Source organism: Archocentrus centrarchus, chromosome 24 (assembly GCF_007364275.1).
Source record: "Archocentrus centrarchus isolate MPI-CPG fArcCen1 chromosome 24, fArcCen1, whole genome shotgun sequence".
NCBI classification, from domain to species: domain Eukaryota; kingdom Metazoa; phylum Chordata; class Actinopteri; order Cichliformes; family Cichlidae; genus Archocentrus; species Archocentrus centrarchus.
Window position 1 is genome coordinate 19,198,012 of NC_044369.1, and position 19,104 is coordinate 19,217,115.

At 45.9% G+C, this 19,104-nt stretch overlaps 1 protein-coding gene across 15 annotated transcripts in view; it reads left to right on the plus strand.

Annotated features, from left to right (window-relative positions):
- LOC115773927 (clathrin coat assembly protein AP180) overlaps window positions 1-19,104 on the plus strand; it is a 34,776-nt gene that overhangs the window by 8,188 nt on the left and 7,484 nt on the right. For 8 of the 15 annotated variants that reach the window (XR_004019139.1, XM_030720875.1, XM_030720863.1 and 5 more), the window contains exons 3-19: window positions 2,240-2,382; window positions 2,833-2,908; window positions 8,960-9,062; window positions 9,214-9,307; window positions 9,398-9,509; window positions 9,614-9,720; window positions 9,816-9,857; window positions 10,352-10,425; window positions 10,629-10,634; window positions 11,167-11,179; window positions 11,271-11,404; window positions 11,714-11,787; window positions 12,006-12,020; window positions 12,612-12,782; window positions 15,436-15,534; window positions 17,771-17,857; window positions 18,447-18,518. Coding sequence is in view for 13 of the 15 variants with exons in the window: in XM_030720875.1 (XP_030576735.1) it covers window positions 2,240-2,382; window positions 2,833-2,908; window positions 8,960-9,062; window positions 9,214-9,307; window positions 9,398-9,509; window positions 9,614-9,720; window positions 9,816-9,857; window positions 10,352-10,425; window positions 10,629-10,634; window positions 11,167-11,179; window positions 11,271-11,404; window positions 11,714-11,787; window positions 12,006-12,020; window positions 12,612-12,782; window positions 15,436-15,534; window positions 17,771-17,857; window positions 18,447-18,518 (1,422 nt within the window). In the remaining 2 variants the exon portion in view is untranslated. The remainder of the gene's footprint in view (window positions 1-2,239; window positions 2,383-2,832; window positions 2,909-8,959; window positions 9,063-9,213; window positions 9,308-9,397; window positions 9,510-9,613; window positions 9,721-9,815; window positions 9,858-10,351; window positions 10,426-10,628; window positions 10,635-11,166; window positions 11,180-11,270; window positions 11,405-11,713; window positions 11,788-12,005; window positions 12,021-12,611; window positions 12,783-15,435; window positions 15,535-17,770; window positions 17,858-18,446; window positions 18,519-19,104) is intronic. The other 7 variants (XR_004019140.1, XM_030720867.1, XM_030720868.1 and 4 more) reach the window with 3 other exon arrangements.

Below are 19,104 nucleotides of genomic sequence, written 5' to 3' on the forward strand. Positions count from 1 at the left end.
GGCTCCACACAGAAAACGGTACACATTGATCAGTGTTCAAGAAAAAAAGTTTCTCAAATTTTATGACAGAATTACATTTTTATTCAGACATCTGGACTTTTTTGTAGCAGGAAGATTAATTAGTGATGATAGCTTTATTAGTTTCCATCCAACCATTGAGAATGTGTCTTTAGTATCTCTCTCTTTATTTCCACTTATTTTGATTTTTACATTATCAATACAAAAATGCAGTTTTCTTTTGCAATCAGCCATGACACATTAGACACTGAGAAATCAAGTTTTAAGTGTGCACCGAAAGAACATGAGCCCCAAATAGACCGAGAAATCACTGAGAAATCAAGTGTCAAACCTTTTCAAAAACCTTTAATTTTTTTTTTCTCTAAACAATAAAACAGTGTTTGGGTTAAAGACTGTTCATTTAATCATTATCTGCCTACAGAGTTTGTACCTTTTATATTTTTTATTGATGCAGTAGTCAGGATTCTTTATTTCTGGAGACCTCTCTGTCTGTCTGAGTATCTGAACTGGCAGCCAGAGAGAGGAGATGATAAAGCACAATTCTCTCGCTTTCTCTCTGCATTGTCAGCATGTGTGTGTCCATGTGTGTGTGTGTGTGTGTGTGTGTGTGTGTGTGTGTGTGTGAGTGCGTGGGTGGGTGGGTGGGTTCTTGCACCAACATTTGGTATGTGCGTCAGGTCTTCCTCCTCCCTTAATATTCTCATGACTGTCTGGAGCAGCTCTGCAGTGAGCACGTTTACCTTCTCACATAATCAAAATTGAATCAGAGCAGTTAAATCAGGGTAGCAAATTTTGTAGGTATTTGTCTAAGAATAAGTTAACTTACCTTTTAATACCATATAATAAGATATTTAATGAAGGGTGGGGGATAGTTAGTGAATCAGGAAGTGTAGAGGATTAGTAAGGTGGAAGTGAGGGCAGCTATGAAGAGCATGGACAAAGGTGGTTGATCCAGATGACATTCCTGTGGAAGCATGCAGATGTCTAGGAGAGAGGGCAGTGGACTCTTTAACCATATTTTTTAACACGATCTGGGATTGTGAAAGGATGCCTGAGGAATGGAGAAGAACTGGTACCAATTTTCAAGATTGAGGTTGATGTGCAGAGGTGTAGTAACTCTAGAGGGATAAAGCTGATGAACCATTCCATGAAGCTATGGGAAAGAGTTGTTTAAGCTAGGTTAAGAAGAGAGGTGATGATCATTAAGCAGCAGCATGGCTTCATGCTGAGAAAGAGCACTGCAGATGTGATGTTTGCTTTGAGAGTGTTGATGGTTAAGTATAGAGGAGGTCAGAAGGAGTTGCACTGCGTCTTTATGGATCTAGAGAAAGCCTATGATAGGACACCGGACGAGGAACTGTGGTACTATATGAGGAAATCTGAATTGGCAGAGAAATATGTGAGGGTGGTGCAGGACATGTATGAGGACAGTGAGACAGTGGTGAGGTGTGCCGTATGAGTGACATATTGGTTCAAGGTCGGGGTGGGGTTACATCAGGGATCAGCTCTGAGCCCTTTCTTGTTTGCAATGGTGATGGACAGGTTGGCAGATAAGGTCAGCCAGGAGAATTCTTGGACTATGATGTCTGAGATTGTGATCTGTAGTGAGAGCCTGGAGAGGTGGAGGTATGTACTGGAGAGAGGAGGAATGAAAGTCAGCAGAAGCAAGACTGTAAAGAAGAGAGTGCAGGCAGGGTGGAGTTGTTGGAGATGAGTGTCAGGGGTGATATGTGACAGAAGGACAGCAGCAAGTGAAAGGGAAGGTTTACAAGATGGTAGTGAGACCTACTGTGATGTAGGTTTGGAGATGGTGGCACTAACAAAAAGAAGGCCGAGCTGGAGGTGGCAGACTTGAAAATGTTCTGATTTTCATTGGGAATGACCTGGATGGTCAAGATTAGTAATGAGCATATCAGAAGGGCAGCTCAGGTTGAAGGGATTTGGAGAGGAGCCAGGCTGAGATGATTTGGACATGTGATGAGGAGGGATAGTGGATATGTTGAGAAACCACAGAGAAAGTTCATGAATGTAGTGAAGGAGGGTTGGTGTAACAGAAGTGGATGCTAGGGTGAGATGGAGACAGATGTTCTGCTGTGGCGACCCCAAAAGGGAGCAGCTGAAAAAAGAAGAAGATGATAAGCTATTTAATGTTATCAGACCTTCATAGTATTCTGTGAGAGCCTTTGATAGATCAGGAGGACTCTCTCTTGTTGTGTTGCAGACCTGGTGTCAGCCACCAATACCACCAACGTGAACATCCCTCAGATGGCTGACACGCTGTTTGAGCGATCCACCAATGCCAGCTGGGTCGTCGTCTTCAAGGCCCTCGTCACCACTCACCACATGTGTGTCTATGGTAATGAGGTTAGTGAGCACCAAACACCAGTCGACATGTGAAATTATTTGGTTTAAGCTTGAATTACTTCTAATCAGCAATAAAATATTAATATATACACTAAGTAGTCCCCTTTTTTTTCTAATTACCGACTAAAACAATCACCCCTTTGAAATATATAATCAATGTCTAATATGGTATAAAGTTACAACTCTAGAGAGCTGAAATGGGTCTTTCAAGGCTTTTGCAAGAAGCCTAATGTCTCACAAATAAATAGAGATTTTGATCACAATTGCTGAACCCAGTGGAATGGGTATTGTGGGTCCATTGTGCATTAAAGTTATTACATGATGGAATAAAAGCTTGAAAAGCACAACAAGGAAAGTCCTTACTAGAGAGGTTAGTGCTGTGTTGTTGGTTGTAGTTTTCAGCACTGATTTCTACAACGTGGTTCATTAAGTCTTCTGTCTCTTTCTCAGAGGTTCATTCAGTATTTGGCTTCCAGGACATCCTTGTTCAACCTCAGCAATTTTATTGACAAAACTGGATCTCACGGTAAGAAGACGGTCTGATCAGTTGTAATGTTATTCTTCTTTTTTTTTTTTTAAATCCTTCTATGTAAATGGAGAAACTAACTAGAAAACAGGCCAAACGCAAAGACAGACAGGAAGCAGAAAGAAATGACTATAAAAAAGATGCAAACAGGACATGAAAAAAGCATGAAAAAAAATACTGAGGAGATCTATTGTCATGGCCGGGGAGGAAACGGACGAGGAAGGACTCACATGAAGGACTCCAGAAGCAAACATAACTAAAAAGGGGATTTATTTCAACGGGGGAAACACAAATACAAAAACCTTGGAAGGGAGGCACAGGGAGACGAAGGGCAGGCACAGGGAACACAGGAACATGCGGGCACAAAACATCAACGACGCAACAGAGAACAAAACAAAACTGAGGGCTTAAGTACACACTGGGTAATCAGGGCAAGAGGAAACAGCAGGGAACAACAGGTGAGGCAAATGAAACTAATTACACAGGGGAAGCAAAGCTGAACACAAAGCACAGAAAAACCAGACTGTCAAAATAAACAGGAAGTGACAAACCAAGGAACATACTGACTAAACACGGGGAACAGGCACAGACTCAGGACAGAGACGCAGACATATCACAACACTAGGAAATAAACTAACACAAAACGCTGGGCCAACGGCCCAGGACATGACAGTACCCCCCCCTCAAAGGCCGGCTCCCGACGGCCAAAACCAGAAAACAAAACCAGACAAGGGCGGGAGGCGGGGGACCAGGAGGGAGGGCCCGAAACAAAAACAAAGACAGGGAGCAAAACAGAAATCACAGGGCGTGAACAAAACAAATCAAACCCGTACAGGAAGAAAACAAAAACACAGGACCAGAACAAAAGGCGACGGCACAAGGCCGGAGACAGTCCAAAACAGGGGGTCGAAACAAGGAACAGTCCAGGAGCCATGACAAAACAAAAAACAGCAGGGGAAAAAACAGTCCACAGTTCAGGGGAGTCAGTGGGAAATCCAAAAACAAAAAACACACAGTTCAGGAGGCCGCAGAGGCCAAGGGGCCACAAAGCAAAATCCCAACGAGGGAGGCCGACCGCGCTCCCAGCGGCGGCGGCGACGAGGACGAGAAGGAATCACTGGAGGCCGACCGCGCTCCCAGCGGCGGCGGCGACGAGGGGGGGTCACTGGAGGCCGACCGCGGGGCATGCGGCGGCGGCGACGGGGAGCAGACACTGGAGGCCGACCGCGGGGCATGCGGCGGCGGAGACGGGCGACCCCGGGCTCTGGTGGGGAACCCTCGGGCGACGTGGAGCGCTCGGACTGAGCAGAGACCCCCACCGGCTCGGACTGAGCGGGACCCTCGTGCGCGGAGCGCTCGGACTGAGCGGGACCCTCAGGCGCGGAGCGCTCGGAATGAGCGGAGACCCCCATCGGCTCGGACTGAGCGGGACCCTCTGGCGCGGAGCGCTCGGACTGAGCGGAGACCCCCATCGGCTCGGAATGAGCGGAGACCCCCATCGGCTCGGACTGAGCGGAGACCCCCATCGGCTCGGACTGAGCGGGACCCTCTGGCGCGGAGCGCTCGGACTGAGCGGGACCCTCGGGCTCGGAGTGCTCGGACTGAGCGGGACCCCCTGGCGGCTCAGACTGAGCGGGACCCCCTGGCTCCGGCGCGGGACCCCCTGGCGGCTCCGACTGAGCGGGATCCTCCGGATGCTCGAACACTGGATGCGCAGGCTGGGGCTGCTTTGCAGGGCATAGGTTAGGTGAGTCTGATGGCGACAGGGGAGCTGACTGGGACTCTGACTCAGAGACCAGGGACTCTACAGCAGTCGACGGGAGAGACTGGGGCTGAGACAGAGACGCTGCTGAGACTGACTGGGTACCTGACTGGAAAGGAACTGGAATCGGGGAAGCTGACACTGGGGAAGCTAAGGGAACCAAAATTACAGAGGGAGCAGGAGCTGAGCGGACTGTAGAGGGCCATGGTGCCGGCTGCGTGGAAGCAGGCCGGGAGACGACTGGCTGCGTGGAAGCAGGCCGGGAGACGACTGGCTGCGTGGAAGCAGGCCGGGAGACGACTGGCTGCGTGGAAGCAGGCCGGGAGACGACTGGCTGCGTGGAAGCAGGCCGGGAGACGACTGGCTGCGTGGAAGCAGGCCGGGAGACGACTGGCTGCGTGGAAGCAGGCCGGGAGACGACTGGCTGCGTGGAAGCAGGCCGGGAGACGACTGGCTGCGTGGAAGCAGGCCGGGAGACGACTGGCTGCGTGGAAGCAGGCCGGGAGACGACTGGCTGCGTGGAAGCAGGCCGGGAGCTAGGGAGATCTGGCTGCGTGGAAGCAGGCCGGGAGCTAGGGAGATCTGGCTGCGTGGAAACAGACCGAGAGCTAGGGAGATCTGGCTGCGTGGAAACAGACCGAGAGCTAGGGAGATCTGGCTGCGTGGAAACAGACCGAGAGCTAGCTGACACTGGGGCCTGAGAGGGAGCTGACACTACTGGAGCTACAGAAGGAGCAGGAGCTGAGGGAACTGGGACCAAAACCGAAGGAACTAAGACAGGGGCTGAGGGAACTGACTGAGAGGGCACTGAAACAGCTGACACTGGGGACCGAGGAAGAGTTACTGGAGCTGACTGAAGGCGAGGGAGAGCGACTGGAGCTAGAGCTGACTGAGACCCTGCTGCTGCAGCTAACACAGAAAACCGATGCGAAGGCTTGGACCTGGTTGCCCCCACCCGCGGAACAGGAACGGGTGCAGAGGTCAGCCCGTCCGTGGCTGCCCCCACCCGCGGAACAGGAACGGGTGCAGAGGTCAGCCCGTCCGTGGCTGCCCCCACCCGCGGAACAGGAACGGGTGCAGAGGTCAGCCCGTCCGTGGCTGCCCCCACCCGCGGAACAGGAACGGGTGCAGAGGTCAGCCCGTCCGTGGCTGCCCCCACCCGCGGAACAGGTACGGGTGCAGAGGTCAGCCCGCCCGTGGCTGCCCCCACCCGCGGAACAGGTACGGGTGCAGAGGTCAGCCCGCCCGTGGCTGCCCCCACCCGCGGAACAGGTACGGGTGCAGAGGTCAGCCCGCCCGTGGCTGCCCCCACCCGCGGAACAGGTACGGGTGCAGGGGGAGCTGGAGCCAAGGGAGCGGGAGCAGGGTGAGCAGAGAGAGCTGGAGCTAACTGAGGGGTCTGAGACTGCGACTGAGGAGGAGCTGGAGCTACAGCTGACTGGGAACACTGCGACTGAGGAGGAGCTGGAGCTACAGCTGACTGGGAACACTGCGACTGAGGAGGAGCTGGAGCTACAGCTGACTGGGAACACTGCGACTGAGGAGGAGCTGGAGCTACAGCTGACTGGGAACACTGCGACTGAGGAGGAGCTGGAGCTACAGCTGACTGGGAACACTGCGACTGGGGAGGAGCTGGAGCTACAGCTGACTGGGAACACTGCGACTGAGGAGGAGCTGGAGCTACAGCTGACTGGGAACACTGCGACTGAGGAGGAGCTGACACTGGAGGAGCTGACACTGGAGGAGCTGACACTGGAGGAGCTGACACTGGAGGAGCTGACACTGGAGGAGCTGACACTGGAGGAGCTGACACTGGAGGAGCTGACACTGGAGGAGCTGACACTGGAGGAGCTGACACTGGAGGAACTGACACTGGAGGAACTGACACTGGAGGAACTGACACTGGAGGAACTGACACTGGAGGAACTGACACTGGAGGAACTGACACTGGAGGAACTGACAGAGTGCTAGGGTGAACAGACATTAGGGAAACCGACTGAAGGCTAGAGGGGCCTGAGTACGTCAAAACTGGCCGCGTGGAAGCAGGCCGGGAGACAGAAAGAGCAGACTGCGAGCTAGAGAGAGCAGGAGCTAAGGGCGTTAGAGCTAACTGCGAGCTAGGGGAGACTGACTGCGAGGAGACTGACTGCGAGGAGACTGACTGCGAGGAGACTGACTGCGAGGAGACTGACTGCGAGGAGACTGACTGCGAGGAGACTGACTGCGAGGAGACTGACTGCGAGGAGACTGACTGCGAGCTAGGGAGAGGAGCTGACTGCGTGGAAGCAGCCTGAGGCACAGCTGACTGGGGAGACTGAGACACAGCTGACACCGGGCACTGAGAATGCGCTGACACTGGGGACTGAGAATGAGCTGACACTGGGGACTGCTGTAGGTGAAGGGTGGAGGTTAAGAAATCCTGCACTAACCCATGCAGAGAGCCAAATAACCAAGGGTAATCATCGACTAGCCCTTGCAGCTGGGCCGTGAGCTGTTGCTGTTCCTGCTCACATGGGTCAGCCAGAAGGTCCATAACCAGTGAATCCACCCAACGGATAATGGTCTGCTTTGCCACCTCAGGGAGGGGAAAGGCAGGGGGGTGACGGGAATAATTGTCCGCAGGCATAGTAGCGTTGAAGCCAGTGTTACTCACGGAAACGGAGGATTGGGTGTGAAATGGTGAAGCGGTCCGCGGCGTTATACCGCTCGGGTCTCGGGGTGCCTTCCGCCGTTGCTGCCGGGAACTCCCTCTCCTCCGCGGCTGCCGAGGAAGGGAGGGATCAGCGAAAGGGGAGGCAGGTGAGTGACGATGACGGGGACTGTTCAAAGACGCCGGGCCTCCCAGCGCTAGACGAGTGCCGTCGAAAAAATTGGAGCCGGAGGGGGTTTTGTAATGGTCGCGTCGTTCTGTCATGGCCGGGGAGGAAACGGACGAGGAAGGACTCACATGAAGGACTCCAGAAGCAAACATAACTAAAAAGGGGATTTATTTCAACGGGGGAAACACAAATACAAAAACCTTGGAAGGGAGGCACAGGGAGACGAAGGGCAGGCACAGGGAACACAGGAACATGCGGGCACAAAACATCAACGACGCAACAGAGAACAAAACAAAACTGAGGGCTTAAGTACACACTGGGTAATCAGGGCAAGAGGAAACAGCAGGGAACAACAGGTGAGGCAAATGAAACTAATTACACAGGGGAAGCAAAGCTGAACACAAAGCACAGAAAAACCAGACTGTCAAAATAAACAGGAAGTGACAAACCAAGGAACATACTGACTAAACACGGGGAACAGGCACAGACTCAGGACAGAGACGCAGACATATCACAACACTAGGAAATAAACTAACACAAAACGCTGGGCCAACGGCCCAGGACATGACATCTATGACACATTTCATTGATGCCTTACCTATGTCAGGAAAAAGTATGCTTTATTCCATCCACCCATTTTTTCCCACTTATCCAATTCAGGGTCGTTCGGCGGTGGGCTGGAGCCTTTCCCAGTTGCCATATTGGGAGAGGCAGGTTACACCATGGACAGGTTGCCAGTGGCTAACCCAGAGAGAAAGCCAACTATTCACACTCACATTCACACTTGTGGGCAATTTAGAATCACTAATGGCATGTCTAATGTCTAATGCCGTGGCCAGATGGTGGATTTGAACCCAGGACCTTCTTGCTGTGAGGCAACAGTGCTAGCCCTAACCATGCTGCCCCTATTTAGCATAATCCCTTCCGGCAATAAATTCCCTTGTTAGAGGGTCTTTTTACATCTTTGTTAAATTAAACTTCATAAAACAAAAAGAAGTGCCCACATTAGGGAAAAATGAGAACAGTGAAATGCCAGATATCGCATATCAGCCACAATCCCAGCAAAAAAATTGCAATGCTGATGAGTGTAGTGCTTCTACACCCAAACTGGTAAATCCCATGGAGGGTGCTTTTTTCATTTCTTGCATGCTTTGCAATGCATCTCCTTCCCTGCTCCAACCTTCATGCTCTTCCTGACTTAATCAGCACCAAATAGTTGGAGCCATAATATGTTGGACAAAGACACTAGTCTTGACTGCTTTAGGAATACACTGTACTGCATCTTCTAAACAACATTTCCCTACTAGGACAAGGAGAGATCAATATAAGAACCACATCTGGGAATTAAAGAGGAACTTAACCAAAAATCCAGTAAAATAAAATAAAAATAAGAGCAGACAGCAAGAATAATGAAGCATTTAAGCTTTTTTTTTTAAATCAAGCATTTCACTCTGGTTTCTTTTCGTTTAGGCTATGACATGTCTACATTCATCAGGCGGTATGGTCGATACCTGAACGAGAAAGCCTTTGCCTACCGCCAGATGGCATTTGACTTCACCAGAGTCAAGAAAGGGTATGTTAAACATGGTGTGCACACAGTCATTCATAGCCACACATGCTTGGCCATAAGCAGTTTTTTACCTGCTGTCACTTAGTGTGCAGAACATCCTTCAGCTCATCCAGCAGCTCTTATGTAAAACACCCTCTCTGTTGTATTTCCTCAGTGCTGACGGAGTGATGAGAACCATGACCACTGAGAAGCTGCTGAAAGGCATGCCTGTTCTGCAGACACAGATTGACACGCTCCTGGAGTTCGATGTGGGTCTTTGGTTTGATTTGAACACTTCCTTATTTTGGATGATTAGAACCTTGGACCGTCTTGCTTATCTCTGTCCTGTTTCCTCCTAGGTTCATCCCAAGGAGCTGAACAATGGGATCATCAATGCTGCATTTATGCTTCTCTTCAAGGATTTGGTCAAACTGTTTGCATCCTACAATGATGGGATCATCAACCTATTAGGTCAGTAGTCCACTAACAGTGAATCGACTGCAGTTTGTTCTTGGTGATAACAAAAGATGGAGAAGGTGTTTGTCAGTCAGCAAACCTCTTATTTTTGCGCGTAGAGAAATTCTTCAAAATGAAGAAGAGTGAATGCAAGGAGGCCTTGGAGATCTACAAGCGTTTTCTGACCAGGGTGACAAAGATTGGAGAATTCATGAAGCTGGCTGAGGTAGGCCTCAGCTGTCCTCTTTCGCTTGACTGACATAATGACTGTCATATCTGAGTCTGTGCATTGTAGTTATATTGTTTTTTTCCCTTTGACAGACAGTTGGAGTTGACAAAAACGACATTCCTGACATCAACTATGTAAGTTGCTCTCACATTTTTTCCCCTTTTCAAGGGTTGGAACCAAGAATATACAATACATATAAATACCATCCATCCCCTCTCACACACACATGCATACACAGAAGCCCATGTCTCACCCACCACCATCTCCCCACCCAGTGTCTCCACCCAGGGGTAGTGGTGGATCTAGCAGACTCAGATGATGAGGACTGTCCCTTTAAACCTCTCGAGGAACCGGTAACCACAGAAACAAAGGGGTTCCCCTGGCTGAGTGCCTGTTTTGCAGGATGAAGTGTTGGCATGTTGACCTTAATTTATTTTGACAAACAAGTCACACAAGACTCACAAATCACTTTTGTGTGTGTGTGTTTGCCCATGCATGCGGCTATTGCAGTGGGATTTTCTAAAACTCTCGCTCCGGTTTCTGGTGATTAAACACTGGCCGTAATGTACCTGAAGAGATTATTTAAGATTTGTGTGGAGTGGTGATTCCAGTTTGATTTTTTTCTCAGGCTCCCAGCAGTATCCTAGAATCTCTGGAAACCCACATGAATGGTTTGGAGGATACAAAAGGTGGAAAGAAGGGGTAAGACAGTGTTTAGTTGCATTTCTTTGTAACTTCATTTCTTTGGGATAACTCCTTATTTCTCCCACTTTTATTTTCACGAGTTTCATGAGCAAGCAAGAGAAATGTTGGTAGAAACAGGTCTAAGCAGGTTTTGTATTTCTACAATTTCCTTTAACCCCTCCTCTCTTTTACTCTCCTTTACATTGATTTGGAAACGCCAGTGAAGGGTGAGCATATGTGTTATGTTTCGTTTGCAGTTTATTAACTGTTTAGATGCATTTACTGTCGCACCTCTTGCCCCACCCCACCCCAGGTAATAAATGTACACATTATTCACATGTGAATTCTGTAACATGCTCAACCAACATGGTTCACATGTGGAAATGTGTGTGTGGGTGTGATTACATGTGCGATCTCTGGGAGACACATGTTTTGGTCAACAGTAGGTCACCACATGCGTACTGTCATATGCTAACATGCAATGTGAATCACTATATGAAGGGTTTTATTCCCGAGTGAAATTGATTTTTTTCTCAAAAAAAATATTAGCCAGCAAAATCAGGGTGATTTAACAGGCTTAAAGTATGATACTTTGGAAATGAACTCTTCATATGATCACATATGATACAGTCTATCTTACATATTTGTTTGAATCCCCTATGTTGATTTTAAAATGACCCATAAAATTTAGCTTGCGTCATGCGGAGTTGTCTGTTTTAAGCACATCACTGACGTTTCCTCTTGTTCTTCCACTTTCAGGTCTCCAACAAAGGTAAGGTGCCTATTTAAAGTCGTCTTCTTTTTCCTTTAGCCTTTTACATTGAGAATGACCACTGAAAAGGGCTTGTCTGTCTGCTTTCCAGGGGTCTCCAACAAACAATGTGTCTCCAACATCAACCCCAGCCAAATCTTCAAATGCTGTTCCCACACTGCAGCCTCCTCCCGGGGACGGTGCTGGCGGCGCTGCTGCTTCAGCCGCTTCTGAACCAGCTGAAGAGTAGGTTCCCGTTTCTGGAAAATTCTCTCCCGCTATAACTTTTCAAAAATCCCCAGGATTTGTTGAATAACTGTAAAATATAATACAGATGTATAACACCTGGGTGATCTTCTAACATTTTCGGTTTTGCTTAAAATATACAGCTTCAGAAATTTGCACCAGTAAATCCATAATGCCTATAGGATGAATTATAACAATCATGAGGAAATTTTTTGGTGTCTTGTTGCCCCATTTAGTTGTTTTCTGTTTTCATTCATTTCACTCGGTCCTGTGATTTGAACTTGTGGTTAAAACATTTCCATCCTCCAGTTCTTTGCTAGACCTGGATCCACTGGCTTCCTCTGGTCCTTCAGCACCATCAGCTGCCCCCACATCTTGGGGAGGTAAGTGCCCTCCTTCCTTTGGAACAGTTGCTGGCTCATCTGAAATCATTTACATGCTTTTCATCATGCGTCATCATTATTATAGTGAATGGCAAGTAATCTATTCATTTTTGTGAATGTGGAAAAGTCTATTTGCATTGGAGTTAACTAGAGAATCAAATCAAATCTCCAGAATAACACATATCTTTTCCCCATTCCTTTGTTTTCTGCCTCTATAGATCTTCTTGGATCAGGTGAGTGCCACTCCTCTCTTTACTTCACCTCTAGGCTCTGTTCCAGACTAGCGTATTCAAACCTTCTCCAGGTTACCTTGATCTCACTTATTTTCCTTCTCTAACATGAAATTGAGGTAACTTTGAGACAGTTTTTTTTTTTTTTTAATTTGAATAAATGTGAGACAATATTGCAGCAATGTCACATGGTTACTTCCCTGTTTGTCTCCTCAAGCTGTTCTCTTTAGTCTGAGTACTCTCTTTGTTTCTCTCTGCCTTCTCCCTCCCCTCCCTCCACATACTCCATTGTCTGTTTTTGGTTTATAATGGGGGCTATTTTTGGTTGCTTGTTTTTTTATTTCTTTGTTATGACTGGACAACGCTGGATCATTTTGCGACTTTTAATTTGTTTAAAATGTGGATTATTTGTTTATTGGTCAATTCTAAATTATCTTTATTGGGCTTGATTTGGATTGGTCTTTCTTTTTGGCTTGTTTTATTTTTTCCTTCACTGTTACAACGGTGACTCCACTGGTCATTTTGGTTCCTCTTTTGTGGTTTATTTTGCCGCCTTTCTTTGGGGATTTTAAACACCCCCACTGGTATGTGAAGAAATGGGCGATTCCTTGCTATCTGAACCCACCCTCGCAGCCGAGCCCACCCCCTCCCTTGCAGCGGCATCGCCCACTCCTGCAGCAGCAGAACCTGGAGTCTCTCTAGCTCCTCCCACTAGCACAGCAGCTGCCACTTCCCCTGGCGCCGCCAATGTGGATCTGTTGGGAGGTCAGTGGGCTTCCAGAAAATTCTCTACGAAGGAATCACTCTGGGAAGCTCAACTGTAAAACCCATCACACGATATGATAACACAGATGACTGCATGCTCAAACACATGAAGTATGTAGACAGAACTTTGCTGGATTATGGCAGTTATTGTCTGTACACTGCAAGCAAAGTTGTATCATCGAAAGCCGTCAGGTTGCACTGGATTGATGCACATCACCATCAAGTTCCTTAAAATGATAGCCCCAAATTATTTAGTATTATATCTAACAGATTAATTATATAAACTGTGTAAAAATATATTTAATAACTTAACAGTGTTACTAAATATTTATTACAGCAAATTACTTTTTCGTTGTAATTTCCTAATGTCACATTTCATGACAGTAAAAAGCTCCCTGCCACTATAAGCAAACTTTCAGATTTTTGCCTTCTTTATTCTAATTTATTGCTTTAATAACTGCAAACATGTTGGCACGTGCTGCCTGCTTAGACCCTAATCATGATTTCAGCTGACATTGTTATTACTCAGCATTAAATTGAAAAGCCTGTGTGATACAGGGAATTGTATTATGAGATTATACGTCATATATTTGGATGAACCATGCAGGCTGTATATAACAGATGGTTTGTGGACTAGATTTTTGAAAATGGAGTTTAGCATTGTGATGTTTGCCATGTTGGTTTTCTTGAACCCACATGTGACTGTAATGAGGTGCGAGGGCAGAGCTGAGGAAACTATCAGCTAACCTGCTGCCATGCTAGCTTGGTTAACAGGATTAATCTGTAATTTAGCATTGCTGTAATTCAGCAGGGTTATTAAAAATGTAGTTTGTGGAGAAACTCAACAGGTATTCGAAGGTGTATGGAGGCTGCCTCTTGCTTTGAGCCCATAGAGCATGCACATTAGTGACAGAAACACTTGTTGGGTGAGCATGAAGGGTCTAACTGCAAGGTGATGATTGTAATATGTCTTCACCTTAAAGTTGTTTAAGGTGATCAGTTTAAGCAGTGGCCAGTTTTTGGTGGGCACATCTGCAAATAAAATCTGCTATAGCTTCCTGTTGACTTCCCATAAGAATGGAATAAAATAGAATACCCATTGAATTCTGTGAGACTGCTGATACATATTTTTTTCACAATACTATATGTTAAGATATAATTTGATACAAAATACTTTTTTAATCCCATATTTGGTGAAATTCTTTTGTTACGGCAGTTGAAATGATGAAATAATAATAATACTAATGATAGTAGCAAAAGCAGTAATATTAATAATAAAATACACAAAACTGTCAATCGATCACAGTCCAGACAGATTTCCCACAACAGGCTAAAGATGGAAAAGTCGCCAGCATTACCAACGGGGTAAATCTCACTGGCGGACTGGCCAGGTTGTATCCCCAGGCATGTGTGGCTGTGATGAGGTTTCCCCCTCATCGCAGAGAGATTTGCTAAATGAAGATTTGGGGCAAAATAGTGCATTGTTTAATTATGCATCAATAACTGTTTAATAAACTATATTCTTGGTCATAGTTTTGTGAGATGTTGCATGGCGGTTGTTCTTGATCACTTTATTGCTTGGCTGTTTTTGTGCACAGCCAGGATTCTAATGTAGTTCTGTACCTTTATCTGGATTTTCCCATCCTCTGTCACATATAATGTGTTACAGAGAGCAACAGCATGTGTTATAACAAGATTGCCTGTGTCTGGGTCTACCCTTGTAGCGGTAGAACTGCAGCAAAGTGTAAGTGGTAGAAAATTTAATGCAAAACACGACTAATGGAATGCATCAAATTTTGAGAGATGTGTGAAATGTATTCATCATTTTAGAGCTGCTCCTTCTTGGAAGAAATTTACTTGAGTACAAGGAGTGATGAAAGGTGGGGCCAGTAACTATGCTTTAGTGTCATGGAAAGTGTTGTTATGAAATTTACTGATAACTATAAAATGTGAAAAATATCTTGATATTGAATGAATGAATGAAATAGTTAATTTTGGGATAATAATAGTACGAGTGATTACGAAATATTTTAGTGATGAGTTTTTAACAATTCATTAATGTTACACAGTTTCATGTGATTGCTTTTATTAAATAAAGCAGTCACATTAAATCACATTCTGTTTAATCCTTACACAATGTACAATCACATTTAAACTCAATATTCCTGCAGAAACACTCCACATACTCACCACATGCTCACTTTTGGCTTGTATATACACATGCACTGCTGCACTCATGCGTCCTGTTTGATAGGCCGTAATGCTTTTCTTTGCTCTCTGTGAAAAGCAATTCTATCAAACCCTGTCACGTGTCTACAGCTACAGATGGCAGCTGTAACACTTGTAGATTCCTGGCTTATTCGGCTCTTTGTGCAGTAGATTAATCCTTGCTGTAGTGCCTCCTGTCTGTATTCCCATTTGCTCATTCACCTGTCAGTCATTGATGTCACATAACAGTTCTGTAAGCTGCCCTTTCTTAAAGCTGAAAAAGTGCTGATTCATTTTTTCAGCTCAGATGCTTTAATCCTATTCTTTTTCCTAACAGTCTCTTTTCCTTTAGTTTCCTGACTCTCTCTCTCTCTTTTTATCCTTATTTCGTCATCTGTCTCTCTCTGTGTTTCCGTCCTCTCCTGGGGTTTTTCATGAACTTCAGAAGCCTTTGCAACTCCTGCTCCTGCTGCTGAGGCTTCTGCAGGAGCAGCTGAAGGCGGGGCTGCCGCTACATCCACCCCAGCCCCCAACGCTGGAACTGGTGGGTGACTGAAAATCTGTCTGTGTGTGTGAGAGCGTGTGCATGTGTTTCATCCAGTGGCATACACGAGAGCGCACAGATGTCACAAAAAAGAAAAGGTCTGCAATACAAGAACACTGCACTTTCTCTCACTTAACTTTTTATCTTGCATGGAACTACCAGACGTTATCCGAGGAGATTTACAGGCAGTTTGTTTCTCCTTGTACAACTACTTGTAAACTAACTAGTGCTGACAACAGCTTCATTCAACCATGTTCTCCAAATCATTACAAGAAAGTGAGCGTCCCTGAATTTTTTTCCCTTAGCAGCACTTAAAATGCAGGACTTTAATGGAATATATTAGGGGAGGTTTTAATTGTCGTATTTTTGCATTTTTTTCTGCTGCTAGTTATTATTGTTATGACGGTGAAAGAAAAAAATTTCTTATAACTTTACGGAAGGACATGTAGGTGTCTGTGCTTGTGGGTGCGTAAGGGTTCATTTATTATTGGTCTCAGATTTTGATGAGGGTGTAAACTCATGTCTTTGTGCAGGCAGGACAGATTCATTCATCAGTACTGCCTGTGTGTGGAAGGGAAATCTTGTTACTGGTGTCTTTTGGCATCAAAAGAAAACTTTACACTTTCTGTTATGGAGAAGACTGGCTGCTTATATTTGCAGTTCAGTGGTGATTTGTTCCCAATGATATAGACTGTGAAAGCATTTAATATTCGCTCCAGTTGTTTGTCATTTTTTTTCCCATCACAGATGCTATTTATAGTCGTAACTGTTACGACTGACAGCAGGACTATGTGGGAGCTCTGCACATTTTCTCTTCCTGTCATTCCTGTCTGATGTTTTTCATTTCTCTGACCTCCTTTTTGTGGTTATTGCAGCATTTTCCTCACCATTACATAAAACATACAGTATTGTGCAATAATGTTCAAAAATTATGCCATGAGTAGCATCTGCTTGCCAATTGACCTCATTTGAAGGGCAGCAAACAGCCCCCCCACCTCCACACACAAATCAGTATTTGTTGTGCTTGCACTTTTTCTTTGTTCTCAGAGGAACACCACTCCAAACATCTTGGAGGGCTTGCCGCAGTTCTTCAGTGTCAGTCTGTCTCTCAGTCTCTCAGTTGTCACTGTCTTTTTGTATAAAGACACACTGACGCAGTGATATTAGGATCAGCCCTCTGTGAGGGACTGGACATGTCTAAAAGTGACTCAGTGCTGTACATCTTGTCTCTGTTTTTTTTTTTTTTTTTTAATCAAAGTCATTGTCTAACATGCCCCTTCTCTCAATGTGTTACACTTCTTTCCCACCCCCCAACCCTATTTCTTCCCAAAAGACCCCTTTGCTCCTTCAGATGGTAGCACCAACACAGCGTCTTCAGGTCTAGACCTTTTTGGCATGATGTCAGCGGAGAGCAATAACCCGGCTAGTTCGCTGGATGCCTGTTTTAGCTCTGGGGTGCCCCAGTCCTCCCCTTCCCATTCCCCTTCACCGCTCTTCACCTCCTCATCCAGCACCATCACCACCACTGCAACCATTTCAGCTCCCATTGCCGGCAACACCTCCAGCCCTGCGACTGACCTTTTCGGCGGTAAACGTTACAGATATGTGTGGTCCGCATCATACTGATCACGCTGACACATTCTTGACTCTGTGGTTTGAAGCTGCTTGCCATCCTCTCTTTTTTTGTTGTTTTTATCAGGGAAAATGTGCACATGTTTCAGCTTTGCCTCTCCACTTGAAAAAGTTTGAGCTTTTTAATATTCCTGTCTTGGGTGCGCATGTATTTGTAGATATCTTTGACTCCATACCAGACACGAGCTTCTCCAAAACAGACCCCGCTCCCAGTGCTGACTTGTTTTCAGCAGGTACCCTTTTGCATTCAGTCTGCCATCTTGCGTGTGCTCTTACTCTCATATCCTGTCTTGCTGTGTGCATTTTTCAGCTTTGTCCTTGGGCTTTGACCAGGAGAGAAAAGAAGGAAATGAGATTGCTCTGTTATGGGTCAGCTGAAAGCCGCTGAGCTGTCTGAAGCGTTTACTGAATGACTCTTACCTCTTTTCTTATTCCAGCATGTACTGCGTGCACTGAAATTGAACTTAATAGAAGCGCATTGTGCAGTATAATGAATAGTTTCTGCGTGTGTGTGTGAGTATGTGTGTGTGCGCCCGCTCACACGTTGTGTGTATCTGTGTGTGTTTGGGGTCTAAAAACATCATCTCTACCTTGCCTCCTCCAGCGGATGTGTTCAGCTCCTCTGCCCCCATCCTCTCTTCAGCACCCCCATCCAAAATTGACACAGGAGCCATCATGAATCTGTTTGGTGGTGGGTAACACATGACTGCCTGCCCTCACTCTACCTCTCTTGTTCACACTGAGGAACTGAAGAACATAAAATGAAACAAGTGATTTTTGAAACCATCAGGGTTTTCCTTTATAATCATAGCTACTAGGGTTTTTATCTGTCATCTGCTAATAATCACTTTGGCCCAGGATTTTTTTTCTTTAAGCCTGAAGTCGCTACAGTATTTCAGCACAGTTATATTTGCCCATATGTATCCACTAGAAAAACAGGATTATGAATACAAATTTACCAACTAAAATTCTTATGGATATATGTGACCATTACATGTGGAAAAGCCATTTAAGAAGTATGTGTGTGTGTGTGTGTGTGTGTGTGTGTGTGTGTGTGTACTGTTAAAAACCTATGTTTTCATATTCACTTGCTGAAAAAAATGTGTTCATGCTTTCAGTTCTCTTTTCTAACTCTAAACATTTTGTCTGACATTAATAGTGTGAAGCTGAAGGCTGATTATTCCCCTTCTTTGCCTTAATGCTGCGATGGAAATGGCTCAACCTACTGTGACCTGCTGTGGCACGGTGGACTTTGCTCATTCTTTTGGTTGACCTGCCAGAGTCCATAGGAGGAGATGCCCCAGCTGCTGCTGCTGCTGCTCCTGCTGCCTCCAGTGCTGAACTGATGTCAGGTAAATCCTCAGATGTGGAAGTGCCAACCTGAATGTGATCAGTGGAGGTTATATCATCATGCTGATATAAAATATTTCCCGTTCACTGAATGTACTGTGGTCATGGATGGATTTCATAGCAGACATTACTGAGTTAAAAATAGAAACAGACCGATGGTATTGTTTTTAGACTGAGCACATGCCAACTAAATTCAATAAAAAGTTGATTTTTTGTTTATTCTTTCTTGCATGTTAGAGATGTACAGCTCTCACCGGCTCCTGGAAGATCCCATTAAATTACAGGAACTTGAGTAAAGCATCTAAAATCATTTAAAGATCATACATCTAATCCACTTTCTTTGATGGTTTTCTGTAATATTTTATGTGCTATAATTAATGCATATTGTGAATCTGCTATGATAGGGGCCAGACAATCTCTCTTCACTGCCAGTGTGAAATAAATACTGAAGTTCACATGTGTAACAGCTTTGTGACGGCTAGGGGAGACAGTTTTTTGGGCCCTCACCACCATGCTATAACAAAACAAATAAGTAAATATACTAAATATGCTCTCTCTCTCTCTCTCCCTCTCTCTCTCTCTTTCTCT